General features: G+C 40.8%; 1 protein-coding gene across 1 annotated transcript in view; it reads left to right on the top strand.

The window, feature by feature from the left end:
* The window catches only part of LOC128891666 (uncharacterized), a 37127-nt gene extending 13711 nt beyond the window's left edge, over positions 1-23416 (top strand). The window contains exons 2-3 of the mRNA XM_054151339.1: positions 5418-7289; positions 22881-23416. Coding sequence (XP_054007314.1) covers positions 7008-7289; positions 22881-23009 — 411 coding nt within the window. The 5' untranslated portion in view covers positions 5418-7007 and the 3' untranslated portion in view covers positions 23010-23416. The remainder of the gene's footprint in view (positions 1-5417; positions 7290-22880) is intronic.
* Positions 23417-24328: the final 912 nt, after the last annotated feature.

The following is a 24328-nucleotide window of genomic DNA, read 5'->3' as shown; positions in this document are numbered from 1 at the left end:
AAAATTAAAAGGGACCCCTGTTTAGAACGTTGAAAATGAGACGGGGCTTTACGATTTTTTTTTAAATAATCTATTAAGCGAATCTCGATGAAACTTACAGGGTGAAAAATGTCCAATAAAATTGGAACTTGAAATTGACAATTACCAATCAAATCAATTACTTGTGCTGCAAATAAATCATGAAAATTGTCTCGAGATTTGTCAAAATAGATACCCTCTTATCTATTTTACTTTGTTCTTATCTACATAAGAGTAACATTGATCAAAATCAAGTTCTATTCCTCAAGAAATACCTAAGTCTATTCATTTCTTAACGAATAATGATTATAAATAAGAACCCTATCAATTCAGCTCGCGTTCGTGAAAGCTCGAACCACTGTGTGGTGTCTTTATCCGATCCTACGAACAGAGTTTACCTAGCCTCGTAATTCCCATCGCCCCCCTTTTTCGTGTCCCGCCACGTTCAGTCGACCCATAAAGCGAGCGTCCAAGACGATCCACGTTCGTTTTTCCCGCCACTGCCACGATGAATAAATGAAAATCAGCTCTGGTATCTCTCCACGTAATTTATCGACGTGCTATCGGCACACCGATCTGAGAACCGCACTCAAGTGAATCGAGGACATTTCACTGGTGCATTCAGAATGCGCGCCTGAATCGAAAAAACGATGGCGAAACAGGAAAAAAGATACAGGCTGAAATACCTAGTAGTTTAACACGTTTCAAAGTACGTATATCATGTTTGACTTCACCTAAAGTGTAATGTAGTGTCCGCGTCTCCCATGCACAACAATAAGGAGTCAAATAAGAACACGAAACGTAGGGTACGGGATTGGTCGCGTAGGTAAAGCGGTCGACTGTGGATCCGAGGATCGTGGCTTCGAATCCCCGTGCCTTATTTTTCGTTTAGACTCCTACAGTAAGTAGGTATTTTATCCTAGGTACTCATGGAAATATCCAAAGAAAATTTTTAGAGCAATGTTTGACTGTTTAAATTTGTTGGATGGTACAAGTGAATGTAATACAAATGGTTCAAATGGTAGTATGCTAATTCCTGAAATACTGTGGGCTAAGTGTAGGTTACGTATATAATGGGTGTAATATAGAACAATAACAAAGGTTTAATATATAATATAATAAACTAAATTCTTCATATTAATTTAAACAATATTCAAAATCTTGACGATGAGAGAAATCTTCCACTTTTCCGCGTGATGCAAACGGGTTAATCAGAAAGTTAACCGGCGTCGTCTGCTATTGAAATTCATAAGCGATCGTTTCGTGCACCGCCGCATAACTTCAATACCAAATTCGCTCGAAGCTGATTGCCATGGTTGCAATCGAAGCGCATCGAGGAATTCGGGCGCGTTGTTAACAAGATGGTCGTCGTCTGTGTCCGCCGTAATTCAATTCCAAGATGCACGCTCGTTTCGAGGAAGTTCGAGCCACGGACAGTCGGATGGAGGCTAACTAAACCTGAAAAGATGCTTTTTGCCAGGTGCATGAGACGTCGATGTTGACCATCGCGGGATTCTGCGCTTGTGACTCCAGAGATCCGCTGGTACTTTCCAGTAGGAGGGATCGGTGCACCTTTATTGGATAAAACTCGATGAAGAAGTACGGTGCCGAAGTCATTGGCCAGGGCCCCGGCAGCCACGGAAGAAAATGAGATACCTTAATAAGACGTCGTCCTCCCTGGGTGTAATTACGCGTTCCAAGTTCCACGCTATTTTCGTGCTGCGAGTAATTAGAATACCGATAGCTTCGCCGAACGTACTTGCCGCCCCTGCCGCTCGCGTGCCCTTCTTTTTACTTCCAAACAAGAATGCGTCTAGGGATCACCAGCCGTGCAACTTCGAAAACGATCCTACGGTAGAACGGAAAACACGAAGCTAAACGAAAATAACTACCGTTACACAGGGTGGGACTAACTAAATGTAAAAAGTCATACTTGCATGGGTTGTTAAAGATAAATGTGAAAAGAAGAAGTTGAACGGTTCACAGATTACCGAAATTGCAGGATCGCATTTTTTTTTATCACGTTGGTCGCCATGTCACTCAGAAATGGATGACAGAACTTTTCATTAAGGAACTAAAACAATTAATTCCAAAGGAGAGACAGTGAACTCGGCAACGTTAAAAGATTAAATACTACGATAAATGTTAAATTATGTAATCTTTTTTAAAAATTAAATATATATACTAAACTACAGCTGTAATAAAAAAAATGCGTGCTCCTCGTTTTCATAATTTATTTAATTCTGTTCATCTTAAACAAAAAAAGTGATACAGTTTCACGTTTGGCTGGAGTGTATTTATACTGGAAAGCAACGTAGCAAGATTACGAGTGTAGTTGTACCAAAAGCAAACGAAATAATGAAACTTTTTAAAAATGGCGAGGGTAAAGGAAAGTAGCGAAATTTTACAGAAAATGGCGAAACATTTTTTTAATACGAAAAAATATTACTGCTGCGCTGTGGCCCCGACGAATAAAGTACGTTTACTTTTATATGTGTGCCACATTTTATGATGATTTGTTCATTAGTGTCTGCAAGACCGCCAGCTAGAAAAAAGTAGCTTTCTGTAAAGCAACGTTAAACTTACACACTTTGCGTCACGGTTCCATTTGCGCATGAGACTTTCACGCTGTAATAAAGTACGCTCTTTATTAGAAGAGAATAAGAGTACCAAAAAGTAAACCATCATCTTTGTATGGAATCTTTAATCAAGCGATACGAAGTCTTTTCGCACGAGATTATTTTTCACTTTTTATATCTGTTTGTTTTTTTATTAGGAATGTTACTTTACAATTTGTCCTAGTTAACATTTGGTAAATTTTGCTAATATTAAGACAATATAACATGTTAAATGAATAATGCAACGATCGATTGCGCATGCACCATTGCATTTTTTTTAAACAACATGGTCTTACAAGTATAGTACACTTTGAACCATTTAGTTCTTGGTACGGTCGTCGGGATTTAAAACATTACATCGTCTAAGCTCATACGTACAGAATTTTCCACGGAGTCTGCTCGTATCTAAATCACTTGGCGCTAACGATAATCTCGATCCGAGAGCGTGAGCTTAATCGTGTCGAGCTAATTCTCGCTCGAAACTCCCCAGACTGCAATAGTCGTAACATTCGCATGAAAGCCCGCGTATGAGAACGTGCCAAGAAAGCTCACCGTTTTCAGACCTCGTACCCACTCGGAACTCGAAAGTACTTTCCTTTTAATCGCGAATGTATGTAACTTCGGGTTAAAAGCATGTTAAAGGCTCAGCCAATCCGCGGGACTCGCGCCTCGCGCTCTCTCCATGAGCCTCGAAAGTCACCACACCACTCCAAAGTGGAGAGGACTGACTAACTCTCTTATAAGTGAAGTCAATTATACAAAAAAAATTCATGTACTAAACGATAAATTAAAATAAAAAGCATCACAAATATTTTTGTATCGAAAATATTTTATACGATAAATGCACAGAATTCATTCCCACTACGGACCACTAATACCAGCTACGGCTCGTTGATGCTGTTCCTACTAATCTAAATCTAATTTCACTTTACACTTTACACTTTGCTGATTATAAATCTACATTCAGTCTTAAAAGAAATAAACTTTGCCAAAAAAAAAAAACAAAGGCAGAAGATAGGTTTCACCGCCTAATATTAACACCGTGCAAATATTAGCGTTGTTGGCACCGACACCCGTGGTCCACATCCCCGTCCCCCGTCGGTAACGCAATTAACAGAGGATTTAAGATTAACCAGAGAAGAATTACGGAAAAGAAAATGGTATTCAAGTTGCGCGTGTACGTAGACCGACAGAAACAGGATTAAGTGCACGGAATTCGAGAGCCGGAATCCAAGGTAATTCTTGCTTAATCCTCGGGCACGATTCTGCGACGAACCGTTCGTTCCATCCGAGCGCAACGAGAGTATTTTCATCGTAATATCGCCCCGTCCAAAGATAATCCTATCCTCGATATTGCTTCCATCTTTAATGCACTCAAAATCCATCGCCATCGATGGGTACGTCCAGTTTGAAATCGACGGAAATAAGATCGCCAGCGTCTATACCGACGGGCTTACGCTACTCCGAGAAACTTTTCTAGGAAGACTGATCGTTCGACGGTTCTATCGATCCCTGATTACTTTCATCCTCCACTCGACTGGCCATGTATCGCGCGGGAAACGATTTCGTGTCAACGGAAACTTGTATGGTTCCGTGCAATTAAACGAGACAAGGTGTAGCGTCATAGGTGTCTTTTGAAATACTGAGCTTCGCCGCGACAATGGCGATTCAACGTAATAGTAGGAGGGATTTGCGCTTAATTTAGTTTATAATGGAGCGAGCCTAAAGGGTTGAAGTTATTGTAACGATCAGCCTACGGTGTTTAATACATTGTATACGAAGTGCATCGAACTTGTATGTGGGTAGGACACGCTACTAATTTATAAATTATTATTTAATACGATATATACTATGTTGACTCCGCTAAATTTTAACAAGAATATTACTAATGAATTGATGAGGTCTTTGTAAATGAACATAAATCGACAAGGAAACGATGCAATTATTTAATTGCAGTGTAAAAATTTTCTCTTAAGAATATGAATCGTTAAGGAATTACCGAGGAAAAATGATCTTCCATAACACTCTCCGGGATATATTTTTACTCTTTCAGTCTCCAAAGGAGCCATTTTGTATCTGCGTTAAGTCGTATATTCTCGCAACAGTAACGATGGCTTATTCTTGTCCCGCGGAAATTCTCATTCATTTCAATTACGCTATGCTTAGTCTCGACGTTTCTGTGATATAATAAAACATCATTATTCATGCAAATAAAAGAAGTTCGTCACTTATCGTTATCAAAGACACAATTTTGATCACTTAATGAGAATTTTCAATATGTAATACAAAATTTATTTGGAAACATCACACCTCTCATTTAATTTAAACAAGCTCTTTCAATAGACATAAAAGGTACGAACAGCCAGTATAGACATTATTTAGACAAACTTTTTCAATAGACGTGAAGAGTACTGACTGCAAATAGTTTATTGTAATCCAGAGCTGACCTTACAGAATTCTACCCAAAACAATCGCTCGATGCCTTCATGGCTGTCCTATAAACTCGTGCCTCGTACTTAACGTGTGTCAAACCCACCCACACCCGAGATTCGTAAAAGTCATTCGTCTCGCGATTTTCTCGCACCTGCGACGACCTCTCCACAAACATGTACCAGTACCAGCAGTCGCAGATACTGCGACGAGCAATCCCAGTGCGGAATGCGGGCATTAAACCGTGTTCGAGAGTCCGGCAATTAACCTCGCACAGTGTGTCGTCGTGAAACGAACGTTTCACGATCCACGCGACTGTTACGGTGTACTGACGGATGCTTTTATTTGCAGGTGGATCGGAATTAAACAGCACAGGCCACGTCGATGCGAACAATCCCACTCGAAGCACCGTCCTGTGAAGTAACTACCTCGAACAATAAAACAAACTACTCGAGCATCGAAGTCAGCACAAACGCCGGGCGAATGCGATTATGGAGTGACGAAATGGGCAAAGCCTCTTCAGCAACTTTTTACAAAGAAGTTGACCAAGAAATATGAACAAACTTCGTAGCCTCGCGGACCTCTGCTCGAGATCAGTGAGCTGTTCTTTATCGTCGCAAAGCTGAAGAATTTTTCATTACTTCTCGTTCTACTGATTGTTTCAATTCCAATCTCGATCCATGCTTGAGACACTACGATTGACAGAGTAGCCAGTCGCAGTGGTCATAACTGAAAGGTCTACATTATCAACCGGATCGATCGCGATAGGGATAGAGTCACAAGGGAATCCGTCAAGCGGACGGGAATACGTCTCGTCGCTGTCTCCGTCAGTTTCATTTGGATATATCCCCGTTTCCTTTTATCGCGAATCTTCATTCGGCCGTTGGACGCGTCCCGCAGTTCCACGTCCTCTCACGAGCATAAAAATATAACGACTGGAGATCCGGAGCGTCCACGGCTTATGGGTGACGCCAGCGAGGGGCAGAGGGTGGCGAACAGAGCGCGGGGATACGCGATACCGCGGGATCACCCGGTATAATCTCGTAAAACCCGCCGAAGAGTCCATCTACGCGGGCGGTAAAGCCGTCGACGGCGTCCCGACGCTGGAAATTGCCGCGCCGTGTATCCGTGGCTGACAGTTCTGACGGTTGCTGGACTGCACTCGTCGCGATAGGTGAAACGGATAGAACAGGATTATCGGCGATCGCAATTTTAGCAACCGAGAAAGGAACTCTGGGAGACAGGATCTCCGTGGAAAGTTTATCCGTATTTCCAACGGATACTTAGAGTCCAATTCGAAGCCTTTCAATGACGAACACTTTCATCTAACGGAGTCATCGTCGATCTGGGGTTCAACGATTCGAGAAGAAAGGGAACACACTCGTGGAGAGTTTACCTGTGTTACTCAAATTTCAATAGCTTTAGCCACTCCAGTTGACATCTTGGATCTGAGTTTTACGAACTAATGAAAGAACTCTGCGAGGCAGATATCCTGTAGAAAGTGTACCTGTTTTGTTTGTGGATATTTTGCTAGACTCAAATAAATATTCGAATCGTTTCAACGACAAACATTTCCGTCTAACGGAGTCCTCATTAACCTAAGATACAATAACTGAGGCAAAAGTCTACTAAGATGCAGCCTCTTAAAGAAATCATCCGTGCCAACAGCGGATACTAAGATTTCGAATAGTTAGACTCGTCTTACCACAGCAGCTGACATCTCGGATCTGAGTGTCACCCACAGACAAAAAATCTCTATGTACGAAGTCGAGTTGATACTCGAATGCTTGAGACTGTTTCATCGTCGGTGCGTGTAGTGTAAAACCAGACTAGATCAGTCCTGATCCTTCGACGTGTGTGAAATACTATTCCGTGGGGTTTTTGTTATGCCAGTGCGCGTTGCTTTATCGCAGGCTACGTTTGGTTAGGAACCCGTCGGGGATGGATCATGTGCACGTGAAATCGAGGTCAGCCTCCAAGAGTAACCCGACGAAAATGGCGTGCGAGAAAGCGACCAGACGACTGAGGACGGTTTTGGTGAAGGCGTCACGTCTTGGCGTCTCTACGACGGAGGTTGCCAGGCTGCCCACCGCCAAGAAGCTCATTCCGCAAAGGGATCACGGATGGAAATTGGCGGTGTTCCTTCTACTGATGTTTTGCGGTGGTGTGATCGTCGCGCTGGCCTGCACCGCGAGGAAAGGCTGCTCGAAGCCGGAGGAAATCGTAAGTATATCTTGTTGTGTACTTACGCGTAGAATCGCTTTGATTGCGTCGAGCGCACTAAGCATACTTCACAGTTCACACGTGGAGCCAACCTTCTGTGAATGTTTAAATTGTATTTGGGGTATCTGCGGTACATTTTATTGAATACACAGGGTGGTTCGCAGCACCCTCGAACAGGATGTGATTCTACGTGAGAAAACAAAGGCAAAATGTGTGGTACGGTAGAACCTCACTCATTTAAACAGGTCTGGGGACAAGGCAGTTTCGATAACAGAAGTCTACGAGCTACCCTCTAACTCAGTATATACATTGTATATTCTGTGTCTGAAAGTATATGTGTATTTCACGACATTTTGTTTCCATAGAATTATAAATGATATACTCTAACGTTACTGGTAAAACTCAGTCTTGCAACCTCTTTAAAATTGATCAATCTTGCCCAGATTTATTGTCTTTAATACCTCACATATGGGTGACGTGACCGTCAACATGATAAGTATATATATGCACGTTCAGAGACTACAATAAACATACACATGATGATAAAATAACAACATTTGCCCGTAATAACATCCGAATGCGAAACTGTGGTACTAATGGGGATCGATATTAACACATTAGTTTATGAGAACTATACATTCTAAAGAATCAGAAAGTAATGTAAATATTTAATTGATACTCGGTGAGGAAATAGACAGATAGAAATTGTGATAGACGAACCTGACTTTGTTCGATGCTCGTGAACCTATGCATGTCCAAAAGTAACGTATTCCGCTGATCGATAAACTGTTATCGTCAAACGTGAGTGGATACGTGGTTATTTACTCTTGGGACCTTTTTTTTTCTTTTTTTTTTACGTGACAAAATGCGTTTACGCACGCCCCCTCATAAGGAGGGGGTAGTGTGGGACTCGCCCCTTGATTTGATATCAAGGGGAATACTTACTAAAACCTCACGGTGACCGGCCACGGCGCATTGGGGAGGGGCACCGGGGTCTCTTACGAACGCTACCGGTGCCCCCCGCCCCGCGCCTCACTCCCCCCTCCCCCTCCCCCCAACGAAGGGTGGAGTGCCATCTCCGGTGGGGAGTGAATACCTCCCCACCAGACCGCGGGTGCCACAGCCCTCGGTCTCACCTGTCCCTTTTAGTCGCCTCTTACGACAAGCAGGGATTACTGTGGGCGTATTCTGTTCCCCGACCCACAGGGAAATTACTCTTGGGACCTATCGCCGACCAACAGTCCTCTATGTAAACAATCCAGATGGCCTAGGCTAGGATGCGTCCGCACACAATAATGAAACTTGATTGCTTCAGTTGACCTTCTGAAAAGTAATATTGTCACGAAACACGTATCTATGCTTGAACTGAACGGTAAATTAGAAAAAATCTGCATACGATAAATATATAACGTTACATTCTCGCTAGAAACTTATTGTCTTCGAACATTTATTCGTGTAATAATTTCGAAACTTATTTGCGTGGACAGAAATTCCGTCTACAATTTTGTATTTAGGAGTCATCGTGCCAATTTGCATTCTTCTTGAAACGTTGAAATGTTTAAATTGCTAATGAGAACATAAACATATGTCATTCTCTGGAGAGTCAGCAACCTTACGAGTAACAAACTCATTTATTTTACCATTAGCCTTTTTAGTTATGCATTGGATTATGATGAGAAAACTAATAGGAGGAATATTCAAGTATCAAATGCAGTTAAAGATATGACACCGAGCAGAAGGTGGATGCGCCATTACAATGAAATAATTGATACGTAATAACTATGTAAATTATAGTCTGCAAGGTTATTTACATATTTATGATGTATTAGTGGTCTACATTTTGTCATTCCATTAACTTCTTATATTTTGCCAATGTCCTTATATTGTCCTCGTTAACATATCAATTCTTAACTTTTATAACTGTTTATCGTACCTTATACGCTCGCTCTATTAGTTTTCTTCAATGTTTCTCTTTCCAAGTAAAACAATAAAGGAACTCTCCCAAGTACTGAATTTCTATGAATATGCAAATTACCAAGGGCTGATCTCAAACTTACGGTCGATGGTGTATATAGTATATTCCATGGTCCAGTAATTATCGCCACCTTGGTAACTACGAAACTGCGAGTCTTGCAGAAGAATTTATTTAATAAACTTTACGCTACACGAACCCCGCATTCAATTGTAAATATTATAATTGGAATTTCTGTGTAGCAAAACAGTATTTGATTTTATTCTTATAATCACATAAACACTTCAATATAAATGGAACACTGGGTATACCAATTCTTAGGTAATTAATACTATTATTTATATAGTAATTATGGTTCAATTTATTGTGCATATAATACTTCTATAATACTTCTTTTCATATAGATGATATCTATTGAAAGACGTTCTTTGTTGACACCAACTTTATCAAACTTTAGATAGTTATTTATAATACCTATTAAAAGACCTTCTTTGCACATCCTTTGTTCAAACACTATTGGCATTAACTTTATAAAGCTTTAGATAGTTGTTTATTTATATTTCATGTAAACATGTTTCCATAATGATAATATCTATTAAAAAACATTCTTCGCACATCGTTAGTTCAAACTATACTTGTAATATCTCTATGAAACTTTACAATTCCATTTATTAGAACTTAAAACAAACATGTACATCTCTTCATAATGAAATGATAATTTTTAGAAGCAGTCCTTCATGTTATAAATTCTACTGATTCTAATACAGAACATAGTATTATTTCTTGTTTAATATGAGTATAAGTACAAATAAAATATTCAACATTTTTAGAATAACGTTTCATGGTAAGATGACATTTTTTTTTTTTCAAAAAAATGATTGTCGACAATTATATTCGTCGTGACCTCAGAAAATATAATACATTTGCTTAACATGCGTGGAAAATTTCCTGTAAAGTAGTTTGTTGGTACCGAAGTTTTTAAGGGTCCCATTTAGGAAAAAGTAATTTTGAGAAAAACAACGTCAAAGGGTCAAAGTTAGATACAGCGTTACTCGAGAGTTTTATTCCCACATGTATATAACGAAATTTAGTAATTAGTTTATCCACAGGACGCTTTCAACTGAAAAAAAATTGAGAATATAAAAAATATACCGTCTCATCTTTACAATGAAAATTTTTATTTCCATAAACTCACCTTAATTTTTTAAATTTCAATTTTATGTATCTCTCTTTCCTTTTCTTTCTTTTAATCTTTTTCTTTATTATCGCTTCTGGTTGTTGTAGAAGCATTACGTAGAAAGTATAAATTATGTAGATACCCAAAGCGAGGCCTAGGAAAATTTTCATGAAATGTACTTGGTAGTCTCCGTGTTCGATGAACCGCACATATTATTTCCTTTAAAGCTTGATAGAAGCTTCTCTGTAAACTTTAAGTATCTGTGAATCGAGAACTATTGAAGACAGCTTTGAGACTCTATTACGTGGTCATGTTATACAGGGTGTCCCAAAAGTCGGGGAGGAGCCGGAAATGGGTACGCGCGCTCTGATTGGTCGGGGTTTTCTCTTAATATCTCCTACGAATCTGCTCTACCCTCTTCTACGAATCTGCTCTACCTCCGTTACGTTATAAAGCAATAAATATGCAGAAATGTAAAGGCCATCTTAATATTTAGAACGAAACTACACCTACGTGGTTGTGGATACGTTTAAGAATACTGAAATTTCTACAAGGCAATCAAAAAACCTAATTTAAATATTAAAAAATGGAAGGATAATTCTTATATTTAGAACAAAACCTAAGATGGGCAAAGTTTGATTAAAATAGTACAGTGTTGTCCACATAACTCTTAACAGAGAAACTATACCATCGATTTTAAAGTTCTTGGTCTTAAATTGCATGGATCTAAAGGGCCTTTCTAACTCCATTAAAGTGAAATAGCTTCACTTTCCCTTTAAGAGGGAGGGCGGGAGTACCTTTATAATTTTAAATGGAGCCCCCTATAAAACGTTACATATTTAGATTTTACTTTTCAAGCTGTGTAACGGGACACATTTATTCTGTTGCTACCCACCCATTCCATCGCCATACAGCATTTTTCACCATACAACGGGATATGAATTTCGGCTGTTCGAAAACAAAAAAATGTTCAATCTGAACAAAAAAATTCCATAATTTCTCAGAGTAACAGAGTCAACCTAAAATAAAACGATATCTACAGCTCTGATACCTATACCCCATTACCATTCGCCCTTCCCAAAAAAAAAAAAAAAAAAAAAAATATTAGAATCCAGGGAAGCTGGAGGGGGTGGTTCAGCTCTGGAACAGCTTCCAGAACAACCAATCCTACCAAAACACCCTCAATTCGGCCGGTACGACCCCATCCGACGGTAATCACTGGGTAACGCGGGCAGAATTCTGCTGACCATCGAGGGGCGGGAGGGTTAGGAGACACACAATTAAGCGCGACCTTTCGCGTGACGACTCATTGGTTTTCCACCCCCCTTGGGGTCATACACAAACTTTCCACTCGTAGTCGTCCGCGGTGCAACCGCATAAGGTACGACGTGCATGCGCGAGATATCGACTAGTAGCCGCGGGGAAGCGAGATAGGAGAAACGGCGAGGAGGTAAGACGGAGCAAGAGAAAGCATCGGGACCAGTCTGGGTTTGGTAGAGGACAAGACCGGGGATGAGGAGGTGAAAGAGACGGAGACACGTACGGAGAGAAGACAGAGCAGGAGAACCGTGTTAACGATGTTTCGTGTAGAGAGGAGGCCGGGGACTGAAATTACAGATCAAGGGGTTTCTAAACAATTACGCTGTCGGCAGGAGGTCAGGCCGAACAGCGTGAGGTTAGAGGTTACGGCTCGCAGGAGCCGAGGCTTGCGGCCTGCGGCTGGTTGCGGACGAGGGTCGAGGCTAACAGGAAGTGCTCTCTCACCGCTGGCCAATGGGCGGGTGGCTACATCGTCGGCTGGCTGGAGAAGCACTACTCCTATCCTCTGATATTCCGCCGGGAACGCTGTTCCATTGTCCCTTCGGGCAAAGAGAGATAGATACGTCGAACACGCCAAATTCGGAGGTTTCGGGATAAGAGTGGAAGTAGCGGCAGCTTACTGACTCTCCATAAGCTACAGGCTATAGGGTGTTTAATAACACGCGACATCTCTAATATTAGGTTGGCCAAAATGTTTGTTCGGCTTACTAGCCTCAGTTCGACTGTCTATTGTCTAATCTTTTGTGCGATGTATGTTGAATGAAGGACGAATGAAGAAGAGAAACTTTTGGCCACGAAAAGCGGGACTCCAGCCTACTGTGACACTGGTGCGTCTTTACGCTATCTGGCACACATCAGTCAGGGCGCACCGGTGATTGCCCTCTGGTCTCGATGAAACCTTTCGATGCGTTACCGATATCCACCTTTGGGTATTCCCTTTTCGCGTCCGCGATCGGTTACATCATCAACGTTGCTCTCGGGCCCCGTAGCCTCGGTACGAGCCTCGACGTCCCGATGGATTCGTAACAGGAAACACCGGGAAACCCTTTGATGTTCGATGGCCAGATCGGTTGCTAGACCATCGCTTATATACAGCTTGTTAACGCTATCTCTCTGTACGCTTGATGGACGCGGATGCATATTCGGTTAGGCGGTCTCCGGATGGAGGACACCGGCGGTGGACCATGAAATCCAAAGTAGCCGAATCGACGTCAAACATGATAGCGTTGGGTCACTGAAAACACGCTGTTCCAACCTGGGGAACGCTAAACGTAAAAGCTTGTTGGCGAGTTTATGGCACCCTATTGAAACTAGAGTGTATTTTGAATCTCTTAAATTCTTGCTATGAGTTCTCTCCTGGACGTAGACCCAAGACTAGCCATAAAAGCCACGTGTCCGCCGATTGTTCGTTCGTTCGTTCGTTTAAGTGAGTAACCATTAATATAGTTATTACACTGATCTTTCTTCCCATTTAGATGTTCCACCCTGTATTACACGCTACAACCTTATGTAAATCCAAATGTGCCATACAAATATGACCACTAATACCCTAATAGGGCCTGTGACTTTAAATAATATAAATAAAGCAACAAAAACATCTCCAGCAGTCAAATCCTTGATCCTGAAAGCCGTGCACCCCTGATTAGAACAGAGTATTTGTAGCTTTCTACGAGGACGTCGACTGTCTTTTCTGTTGGTAATGCTACTGTGACCCCTTAGGTTGCGTTTCTACACGTGCAGAGCTCTTCGCAGCGTACGCTCAAAGCACTTAAAAAGGGTCGCTTTTAAATTGCAGCATGTATCAAAAGGACACCCTAATTGTATTTTACGTCGCGCCCATGCATATGAGGCAGCGTACCCTTTACACTCACTGCTCGACGCTATTTAAATGTCATCTTGCATTGCTATGACTTACAATCAGTCAGTAAGTTACAGAATTATTAATATTAATAAGATAATCAGTACTTAAATAGTAAAATTAGAAAAATATATTTTCACTTGAATTTCAATTCTTTTTCTATACCTATACCGAAAGCACTGAATCATTCATTTGTCACCTTTGAACAAGTATAGAGATTAATAAAACGCATTTCGTCAAGGTCAAGTGAAGGTCAACATATCTTATGTGGCTGATATCGTCTTTTTAAAAGCTACAAGATTTTAGTTAATAATTAAAATACAGCAATCCATCTAAGAAAATATCGATAACTTTGATATAGAAACCAAAGTAAAAAAATAGTTTGTTGCTAGTCACAGTATTTGGCCCTTTGCATCTAACAATTATGCTTCGTGGTATAAGTGATATTCATCGTTGAGAATCACTGGCGTAGACCGTTCGCAAATTGGGTGAACTTCCGGTTGCGACTCAACGTTGAAAATTCACGTCTACGCCATCAAATCCCATCACGTGGACGGCATAAATTTCTCCGCAGACTGAACACCAACCTCCCCTTTCATTCCCCGGTTCGCGCAGCCCTATAGATACCTACCCTCTCGCAGTGTCATGACTCGCTTGTGTTCCCGCAACCGTGTCACCCGTAGCAGAGATCGGACATTTATGATTCCGTTCGTTCCTCATCATGCGTAGCGGACATCGACGCTGCTGCTGGGGCAACAGTTCTGGTTCACGCAGATGCATCAGCAGTTGAAACGCGTCAATGTACAGGGTGAGTCGCGCAAATTATCGCGATCTGTTCTTCTAGGAACCGTTCGTGTTGTTCGTACTTTCAGATATCCCGTGGTATTTGGTGTCTTGCTACGGCTGATTCCATGTAGTCAAATCTGGTGCATTTCTCATGCTTTTTTAGTCGTTTACTCACGCTCTTCCAGTTTCACCAATGTATACTTTTCCTCGTGAGCAAGGTATTTTGTAGATTCCTGATAAAGAAAAGAAAGTTGTCCAATCTTAGCTCGTGTGATGAAGACTGTTTTGACGTTCTATTTTCAGAGAATTCTACTGATGCGGTCGGTCGTGCTCTTTATACAGGGAAGAGAAGCAAGGACTTTTCTGATCTCCTCTATTTCTCTGCCCATATGTTTTGGCCGTTTCATTTTCTTTAGTGGCCGTGTTGATTACTTGAAATAAGTGTTTCCACGTTTATTATGAAATTGTAAAATGACCAAATTTTAATATCGTTTTTCGTAACGCTGACGTGGTCAATTCAAATCGAAATTAAATTATATTTAATCAAAGAACGATCAAGCGAAGTTTTAAAGAATCGATTACCACGTTCTTCTCTGCACAGTGATTACGCGAAGTAGCGTGTAAGTATTCATTCGAGCTAGTAACATTTTACGCGTCTCACCCCTTACGTACAGGGTGTTTTTCAAAGTGCTGGTCACGCTAGCTCGGTCGCAATAATTTTACAACAAATGCACAGGCTTGAAATAAAATCGCGTTTCCCACTGGGACTGCGAACGCGTCACGCGTGGATACGTATATATGTAGTATATAGTATATACAATGTGTAGGTATACTTTTTTAATTGGATCTTCTCGAGCGAAAAATTTGCAACGAGATCCGTAGGACCCAGTGGTAAATCACTAGGACGATACAGGGAATATTGTACGAACGAATAATATTTTATACCATTTGGCTCACATGTGCTCGATTTGAAGAGCGATCCACCAACAGATCCACTCTTGTTCTTATTTGTACATTGTATTCCAAAGGTTTACAGCATTTTTATTTTTTAAAGACAGTTAAATATTCCTAGGGAAACTAATACGACGACACGAGTTTATCGATTTTCTTGAAAACAAAATGTAAGTAGGACCATTTCTCCGTTATTTTGGCAAGAAGATCTTACAAGTATATCATAATTCAATGGCCAAAAGCTGTAGATATACACTTGGAAAAACCGACACTACAGGTAAGAGGTTAACAACCTTAGAAACAAAGATTAAATCAATTACTGTTTTGCGATCCGTCAGTGCCAACATGTCGAGAACGAAGTTATCGACTGTGAAAAAGTCACGTCTCGTTATAGGGGTTAATGATTAATTAAGCAAACCACCGTGTGCGTTCTGGCGTATGGACGAGCGCCCACGCGACTCGTTAGAGAAGACAGGTGGCATCCACGCTGCCGGGCGTTTCGCGCGAATCAACTAGAAATCAGGCTGATTCGCGGACAGATTCACCCAGGCCAGCACAATTTCAGGGTAACCCCCGTGGAGACATGTGGTGTGTCCGTCAGTCGTGTCAGGGGTATGATCCCTCGTCGCAGCGGATTCGTCTCTGCACCTTCTAATTAATTAATGCATTAATTTCCCCTCCGGTCCTATCGTCCTCTTCGGTCGGGGGTTAATCAACAGAAAAATAAATAAAAAGCGAACGAACGAGTCCAATTTCGCTAATGTACTCATTTTGTTAGGATTTCGCCGAGGTTGGGTTTACTATACGGATGTCTGAGGGGTCCCGCTATTTTTTAGGGATAGACTGAACAAATAACGCGGCAGAGGACTCGAGTTTTCAGTCAAACAATGTAAGAAGGCTATATATAGACGTTTGTCATAAAAGAGACTCTCGAGTTTATATGTTCTACGCTTTTTAGGTCTTGCTCCTTCATTCTCGAGAAGGGTTCGTGCATGGCGATCTTGCTACACTGCAATATTCCTAACGGGCTTTTAATTCTTAGGTCGGTTTCCTGGAAGCTTATATTTATTCATTCTTAGCACTTATGGTCGTTTTTGAACATATTCGGTTACTTTTGGGTACAGACAAATTTATTTTCCTTGATTTTATGCTTTAATTTGTTGTGGTCGATTGAAAGTTGTTTTGCTGTGTTGTCGATGAATAGAAGCATGGCTCGATAGATCTTATTATGTTAATAAAATTTGTAAGAAATTTACGTCCGATAACGTTTTGTTTTGTTATGTCGCGCGAGCGAGCAACAAGATTCGAGGTGGTTTGAATTGTGTCACTCGCTCACGGAGCATTCCAACGCGACCATATCGATTTATTGGGCATGCGAATCGACATGCGAATATTTTTGAGTTGTAGATTTTAAAATTCAATATCACTGTTGCCGTGGCTCGGCTACGAGGGATTTTGTCGCCGCGCAATTGTCAATTAGGACATAGGGTAACGGTGCTCTCACTCAACAGAGATTGAAAACTATCGATCGAAACTCGTACGCAACAACCGGTTCCTACGGTAATTCGTAGACGTCGAATTCGGTAGAGAAAATTACACGAATTCTTCTCTCCAAAAGAAGATAATTTAAACGTTACACCAAGATTCCGTGGAGCCCAAGAAAACGTGGTATGGTAAAACGAAAATTCATACCGCGGAGTTGAGCGCGGTGGCTGGCGAACTTTGGAATTGGCCTCCCCTGATTTCTTCGTTCGGCGAGTTATTACCTCGCAATTTTGATAAAGCGCGGAACTTTCAGCCCTCGCTGGGCCATGACTGATAATTCCAAACCGCGGAAGAGCACGTGGCGTTGAATTTCGCAAAGTCAGCGAACAAATTGACATTCGAAGGCTCGTCTCCTTTGGCCCGTGGTGGTAGAGGGTGGATATCTCTGCATCGAGAACGATCAACCAGCTGACACGGATGCTCGGTATTCTCCCCTCGACCTACGATTCCTACCGTCGACCTTCCTTCTATTTCACCGACTCGTTTCCGTCGCGGTAATCACGGAAACGGGATTTGAAATTCGAGTTCCCGCTAATGGCCGGTGACACCCGTCCACGCGGGTCGCACGGTAATCGGATCGACGTGGCTCGTTCGAAACCGTTTCTCCATTTGCATTCGTTTTTCTCGGCGTCGAACAGGCTCGCGTCCCGTCATCGTCATATCGAGCGACCGGTCCCGCGACAGGAAACGAAACAAGATCCCGCGGAAGCCTCTTTTCCTTTACCGTAATCGAGCGCGATTCTCTTTCATTGCTCGTCCTACTTCCAATTTCGTTCTTCGCCTTTCTATTATTATCGAAATTTTTAGGCCAGTGATGCCTACCAAAGATTCCTATACTGCACAGTTCAACACCTCCAGCAAAAATCGTCTTTAGACAAACGACACTGACTTTGTTAGCGTTGATTTTACAACTCGTATATGTTATTGAATCTAAATAATACAATTTTTATGTAAATTTTTATGTAATACACGCATTAAATCTTGCAACGTTTAACATTTAGCATAGTTCATAAAATTGCCAACCGAATGAAAAATTTTAAATGAAACATTAAAGCTGATTAAACGCAATTTTATTGTTACACTTAACCTCAAGAAGTCGAAAGAATAGATTAAATTAAAAAATATGTTTGTACTTGTCAAAGAAAAATCCTTTTGTTAATTGGCGAGACATTCAACTTGACGAATGTTATGTATAAACTTGAATATAATTCCTTTATTCGTCACAAAGATGAAATTTTACATTTTATAAGGAGTAATACTTTCAGTGGCACTTTAGCTACTAGATGCTGATATGAAGATTTTTCTCTTTGCTGAGTTTCACCTAAAAGCTCCACGTATAAGAGACGGCTTTCAACTGGTAGGCGTGTCTAAGGCAGAATCCGCTAGAAAAGCCTTATTGAAAAGTCCTAGTCTATAGTGAATCTAGAACGGAACGTCACAATACTGTTGCTCTGCCTACCAAGCATATTACTTTCGATATAAAGATATTTAATCTAAAGATATTTAGAAATGGTACAACCTTTGGAACTCGAGAATAAATTAAATTAATATTTTTTTGAAGAAAGCAGAGTATATTTGTTACTGCATTAAAACAAACGTAACAAAATATTCCTAAAGAAAGATTGAAAGCTAAACCTTTTCCGACATAAAAAGGATTCACCTCCGCAAAGAAACTTTCGCGATAAAATTAGTTTCATTCATACAGATACACTAAATTGGGTGATGCCACCTAAAAACGCGACATAATCTTATTGCTTGGGCACGTGCTGCTGGCGGCCTGCACGACCGTTGCCGCATGGACGCTTTTTGGCCGAACTCTGTGATGGTTAAAAAAAGTATAACCGATCAGCACGAGCGGCAATATTGCGACTCGTCCAAGTCTGGCAAACGTAGGTCCAAAAGCAATTTTTCTCGTATTTATGAAACTACCTAAATAGAGAAATGTTAGCTTCGTGCATGTTTTTCGTGTGCCTCCCTTAATCCAAATACGCGATTACTTTTGTCAGAGCTGAAATTTACAAAAACATCATTACGAATAGCTGAATTGGTTACTGGGTTAATTTCAAGTACTTTTCAGGCTCCATTTTCCAGCTTCGACTGTATTTCCCTCGCGAAATAAACCCTTCGCGGTCGTATTAAATTTAGACATGGGTATCGTACTCCTCGGAATTAATTTCCGTAGAACGAGCAGTGATACATAATATGCAAGACTATGAAAGATAAACAAGATTTATTAATTCTTTTGTGAACTTTAGATATATGTTTACAGAATAATGTGTTTTAATGTGATGTTTTTATGTAAAAATTATATTTTATAGTTCTCCATCATGTGGTATCTTTCAGGAACGTTCTTCTTTCTCATCTGTTACAGAAAAAATAATAATATTCAATATTTTTGTCTTTGTAAAATTTAACATGTGGATATGTCGACCACTGGTTCATATCTCCTTGTACAACTTATAATTACTAACGTTCTTATCACATATTTTAGATCACTTTCTATTAATCTATTATTACACTAATATCTTAGAATCTATTACTATCGTCTAACGGCTTGAATCTTTTCAGTCTGCGGAATACAATATAAGATTAGTATGGTTTTTTGTTGTGGTGGCTGAGAGCAGACATACGACCGGAACAGTAAAAAAGCTTTGGTGATTGAGAGTAAACATACGACCGCAAAGGTTTAAAAGATGTCAGCTACTTAAGAACATAAGCCTACACTTAGAAAGTCCACATCTCCCTCAAAATGGCGTAGGTCGTCATTACTTGCGCGGGAAATCGTATCGCTGATACAAAATCCGCACAGTAGTGCAAGGCATATAACACTGAAAGGTCCTGTAGTCCGTAGTGTTAGTAGCACGCAGTGTCGCGATAATGTCAAGCCTCGGTGACATAAAAGGTTCAGAGTGAAGAGGAGTAGGAGGATAGAGGAGCGTAAATAGAATATGAGAGAGAGAGGCAGAGTGGAGAGAGAAAGAGAGAGAGAGAGAGAGAGAGAGAGAGAGAGAGAGAGAGAGAGAGATGCAAGAAGGAAGAGAGCACGGGTGGCGAAAGAGTGAGTCGAGGGTGGTTCGTTGGAAGGGTCGAATGGGTGGATGGGCGCTAGAGCGTAACCTGATATAACTGCCAGCAAGCTGCCGTAGACCGGTATCGTATCCACCTACCCCTTCCCTCTCCCCTGTTACTCCCACCCACTGCTATTTCCCTTCAGCCCTCCAGCCCTTCGTCGTACTCCATACGCTTCCTAGAGATGCACGGTTAGCCAGGAATATTCCCTACGTAAATGCAGCCTCGATGTTTTCTCGGGCGTCGAGGCCACTCGACGGCTCTTTTCTTCTCGCTTTCGTTTTCGACATCTATTTACAGGCTGTTCAATAAGAGCGTGTGCGTGATGTTTCTGAAACGAAATTAATGCTGTTTCTCGTGAAAACGTTTGTACAGATCATAAGTGTGTTCAACACGTTTCGTGCCACGTGAACCATTTATGGTACGCGTTAAGCTTTACCTTCGGATCACGTGTGCCATAAATGGTAAACATATTTATTTAAAGCGCTGGAAATGTATATTTTACGAGAGACTTAGTTCTGTCAAATATATTTCCACGAAAAGAATGAGGTATTATTAAAAATACAGTATAGGATAAAACAAAACAATAACGTGTAATAATATATCAATGTTTAGTTAAAACATCAAATGGCCTGAACGACAAGTTGGCAAAAACGGATTGACGTGGAACATCTTAACACCTTTTAAAGTTACAGTTCTAGAAATTATTTTGCGAATAAAAAAATTCCGACTTTCCAAACCCAGAAGTCCTCAAATATCAAACTTGGAGGATATTGAATACAATTTTAATGTCAGAAAATATGTAATATAAAATTATGTAAATTTTGTTATTTCGGCCGACGGCGGTCGCTGTTTATTTTAAAGGCTCTGCCGCCTTTGTCCCGCTATCCTACATAAATATGTAGATGTAGCTACGAACATAGCAGTACGCTGCACTCATCTCGAGAGAGACAGTATTTCTCAGCGACACAGTCGGAACTAAACATCTTTAAGCAAACGCGTATAGTAGGAGCCTGCTAGTGTTTACATTTTCAAAATCTCACCTCCGCTGGGTATCAAATGTTAGAGATACCGCGTCTACGCTCTTATTGAACAGATTGTATTTTCTGCCTCGGTTACTTCTCTCTGTTTTCTTCTTCCCCCTTTTTTCTGTTCCCTTACAAATCGCGCCGGCGCCTTTTTATTCGCTGATCTAGAATACGGCAGCTGTTACACCGGCGCGGGCGGCGCGGCGTTGCCTGATAGGGTAGCTGTTCGATATTCCTCGAGACAATTGCGGATCCTCGGCCCTAAGCCAACTGTACGCGCGAGCTAAACGCGCGGATAGAATTGAATATCGTTTCGTAGCTACGACCAATCTGGCCGCGCAATGTCGCGTTTCTTTTTCACCATCTCGAATTTCGTACACTGCGTACTATGAGATGGAATTGGAGACAACGCGTGGGTATGTTATTTATTATAGGTCAACAAGTTGAATAAAATCCTTGGATCCTTTAAGAAAACGTGCGATTTATTATACAGTAGCTGCGTCCCGGGGTTTCACTCGTGTGGAATACTATTCTTATTCTATGTCGAAAAATTAATTTTGTTTAATGTTGAAAACTTCTTATATGACAATAAGTAATAAAATAACATTAATAAGTAATAAAGGATAAGGAATGCAATTATTTTTTCAGAAATTTATCAAGTGTAACTTGGCGAACGCAGAAATGGGGTATTCTTCCGCAGATCCCTCCAATAAATGTGGTAGCCGTCTGGCCCAGCGAGATTAAATTTCCTTTCATCGGTAAAGACCGCCTGCAAATTAAAAATTAATAGTTTTTGCTACCTTTACCGAGAAAACATTTTTAATCGTTGAATTTTTAACCGAGTAGCTCCTTATCCTCGTTCGTGATTACTCGAGTAAATTTTAAAAATGTTGTGATCCCTTACAAGACACGGAGGGATGAGAAGTAATATATTATAATTTTTCAACGTTTCTCAGTTCAGTATACACATTTTGTGAATTAAACGTTCCGAATGCAAGCATTTTATACTTTCGCGCGTGTGTACATAATATGTGTTAACATACTACTAATATACAGGGTGTCCCAAAAATGTTGTAACACCTTGAAAGGAGTGGTTCGGGAGGTGATTTGAAACAATGTTGTCCTTAGCGAAAATGTTGTCCGAGGCTTCGTTAAAGAGATATTAACCAACCCCAGAAAACCCCGAACAATGAGAGCACGACCATGCCGGTAGAGCGCCCGCAATAGTATAGGCTACGCACTAGTCGGCCGCAGTAGTATAGGCTACGCACTAGTCGGCCGCAGTAGTATAGGCTACGCACTAGGCGGCTGCGCTTTTACGCGAACAAGTGACTCGACATGCATCGAAGGACATTGACTTTAATTTTTGCAACTTCTTATTCAACTTTAAAGAAGAAACAAAGGATAATTCCGTAAACTTTGAAAACAGAACAAATAATACTCGTTAGAAGAGGAATGAATGAATTAGAGGATGAATTGCATATCCCGGCAAAGAATCCATTTATTTATTAAGAGGGGAGCCCGCTCCAGGACGCTGAAAATAAGGCACTTTTTATGAATTTTTTAAAAACAATGTATTAAACTGATCTCCACGAAACTTACAAGATCTTTTACTGAATATTTAGTGATAACCAATAATTGTTTTCGATACATAATTATACGTAGAAGCTAAAAAAACGTAAAGTTTCTTATTGCCACGAAAATAAGTGTTAATAATTTATCTAGTATGAATTAATAAAGGATTAACTTTAACACTAATAGAATTTGTTTCCCTTCATGCGCTTTGTAGACTAGGAAAGTTACTGTCTGCGAAACGTCTCATGATGTTTAGTATTCATAATGGTTTTCGGTTCAAATTTCATTTTTCAAGTTCTGTTATTGCCAGATGGAACAATTTCCCAACTTTCACCAAGAGGTTACGGTGCCGCTCTTAACGCATGGATCTGGAATCCGCCTCCAACAGCAGAGCGAAAAAGAGGAAAGGAACAAACCATTCGAGACGCCCGGTTGCTGAATTGGAATTTATTATGCGACCTCTGTTTTCCTCTCGTGTAGACTCGTGTAATTTGATAATATTACGCACAGGAACAGGAGGCAGGGGTCGGATGAATAGTAAAGTAGAAGGATCGTACGTACCCATTACCACAATTCACCGCCATTAGTTATGAAATATTCTTGCTCACGATACCGATGCTTCAGGAATTCATTGTCGACTCGACGAAGACAAATACGGCGAAATAGAATTATCCATCTCTTCCGAAGGAAATTGCTACGGAGTTTATTAGAGTTAATAAAGAATACACGTAGTTGGCGATTGTGCTCGCAAATTCTCGAGATTCGTTAATAAATTTCTACAGTGGATCGTCGATCATTGGAGAAAATCTTAACTGAAAATTCCAAAAATAATCGAGATTCTTAGGATAATCAAGGTAGCCAATCCAAAGAGTGGAGTGGACGGCTTAGCGTCCAACGTAGAGGTTGTATGTAGCGAGCATTCATATAAATTAACTAGAAATTATTTCATACTTTTTAGTGCAGTTTTTCTATTTCGTATAAGCAGAATAGTCATCACAGTAACAACCATGAATACACATTTTTCGAAGGAGATCATAGAAGATCACTTGTCTAACGTTTAATTTCGATTATTTCCACTTAAAATAAGTTATGTACATTCTTAAAATACGACTAAAGATATGTACAATATCTCATCAAAAAATTCCTCGCGGCTGTATACAACAATAATACGCCTGAAAATTGACACTCGGAACTATGTGGAATATCCCTTAATTAGTTCCTCTCGTTCAATGCTCGTTATGAACCGTTCCTATCGATGGGGTCCCTTTGAAACGACATCAGTACCTTGGAAGTTCTCCCGTTACGGTTTTCGTCCTCTCGTTTACGGGAACTTGAGAACTCCATTATCCTCGCGCTTCGCTGCAGGCATTCCCGAAAACCAAGCTACACCATTGACCGAGATCTTGCTGGAAACTGCCTTCCCCACCTCATTCTCCAGTAGAATGCTCTGGTTAAATGGCCTTGAACTCGATTAGATCCCGGAATGCAGGTATTAGAATCTCTTTTTGCACGTCCACTTTCCGCATTCCCCGCCAGTTATATCTGGGTGTACCGCATAATGCGCGCTACAGTTCAACTTTGTAACCGGTAATTAGATCGCGTTGGTACTTTTCATTTAACCGTAATCTTGGTCACAATTGTTGCTTATTACGTTCCCCGGAATGTGACCTTTAATGGAGTTTCTGGCTGAAAGAATTAGACCAGCGTTTCTCAACATTTTTTTACCAAACATCCGCTGTGATAAGATACACAGCTTTG

Source organism: Hylaeus anthracinus, unplaced genomic scaffold (assembly GCF_026225885.1).
Source record: "Hylaeus anthracinus isolate JK02 unplaced genomic scaffold, UHH_iyHylAnth1.0_haploid 12002, whole genome shotgun sequence".
Lineage (NCBI taxonomy): Eukaryota > Metazoa > Arthropoda > Insecta > Hymenoptera > Colletidae > Hylaeus > Hylaeus anthracinus.
The sequence above is the reverse complement of the archived record's forward strand: the minus strand, read 5'-3'. Positions and strand labels throughout refer to the sequence as shown.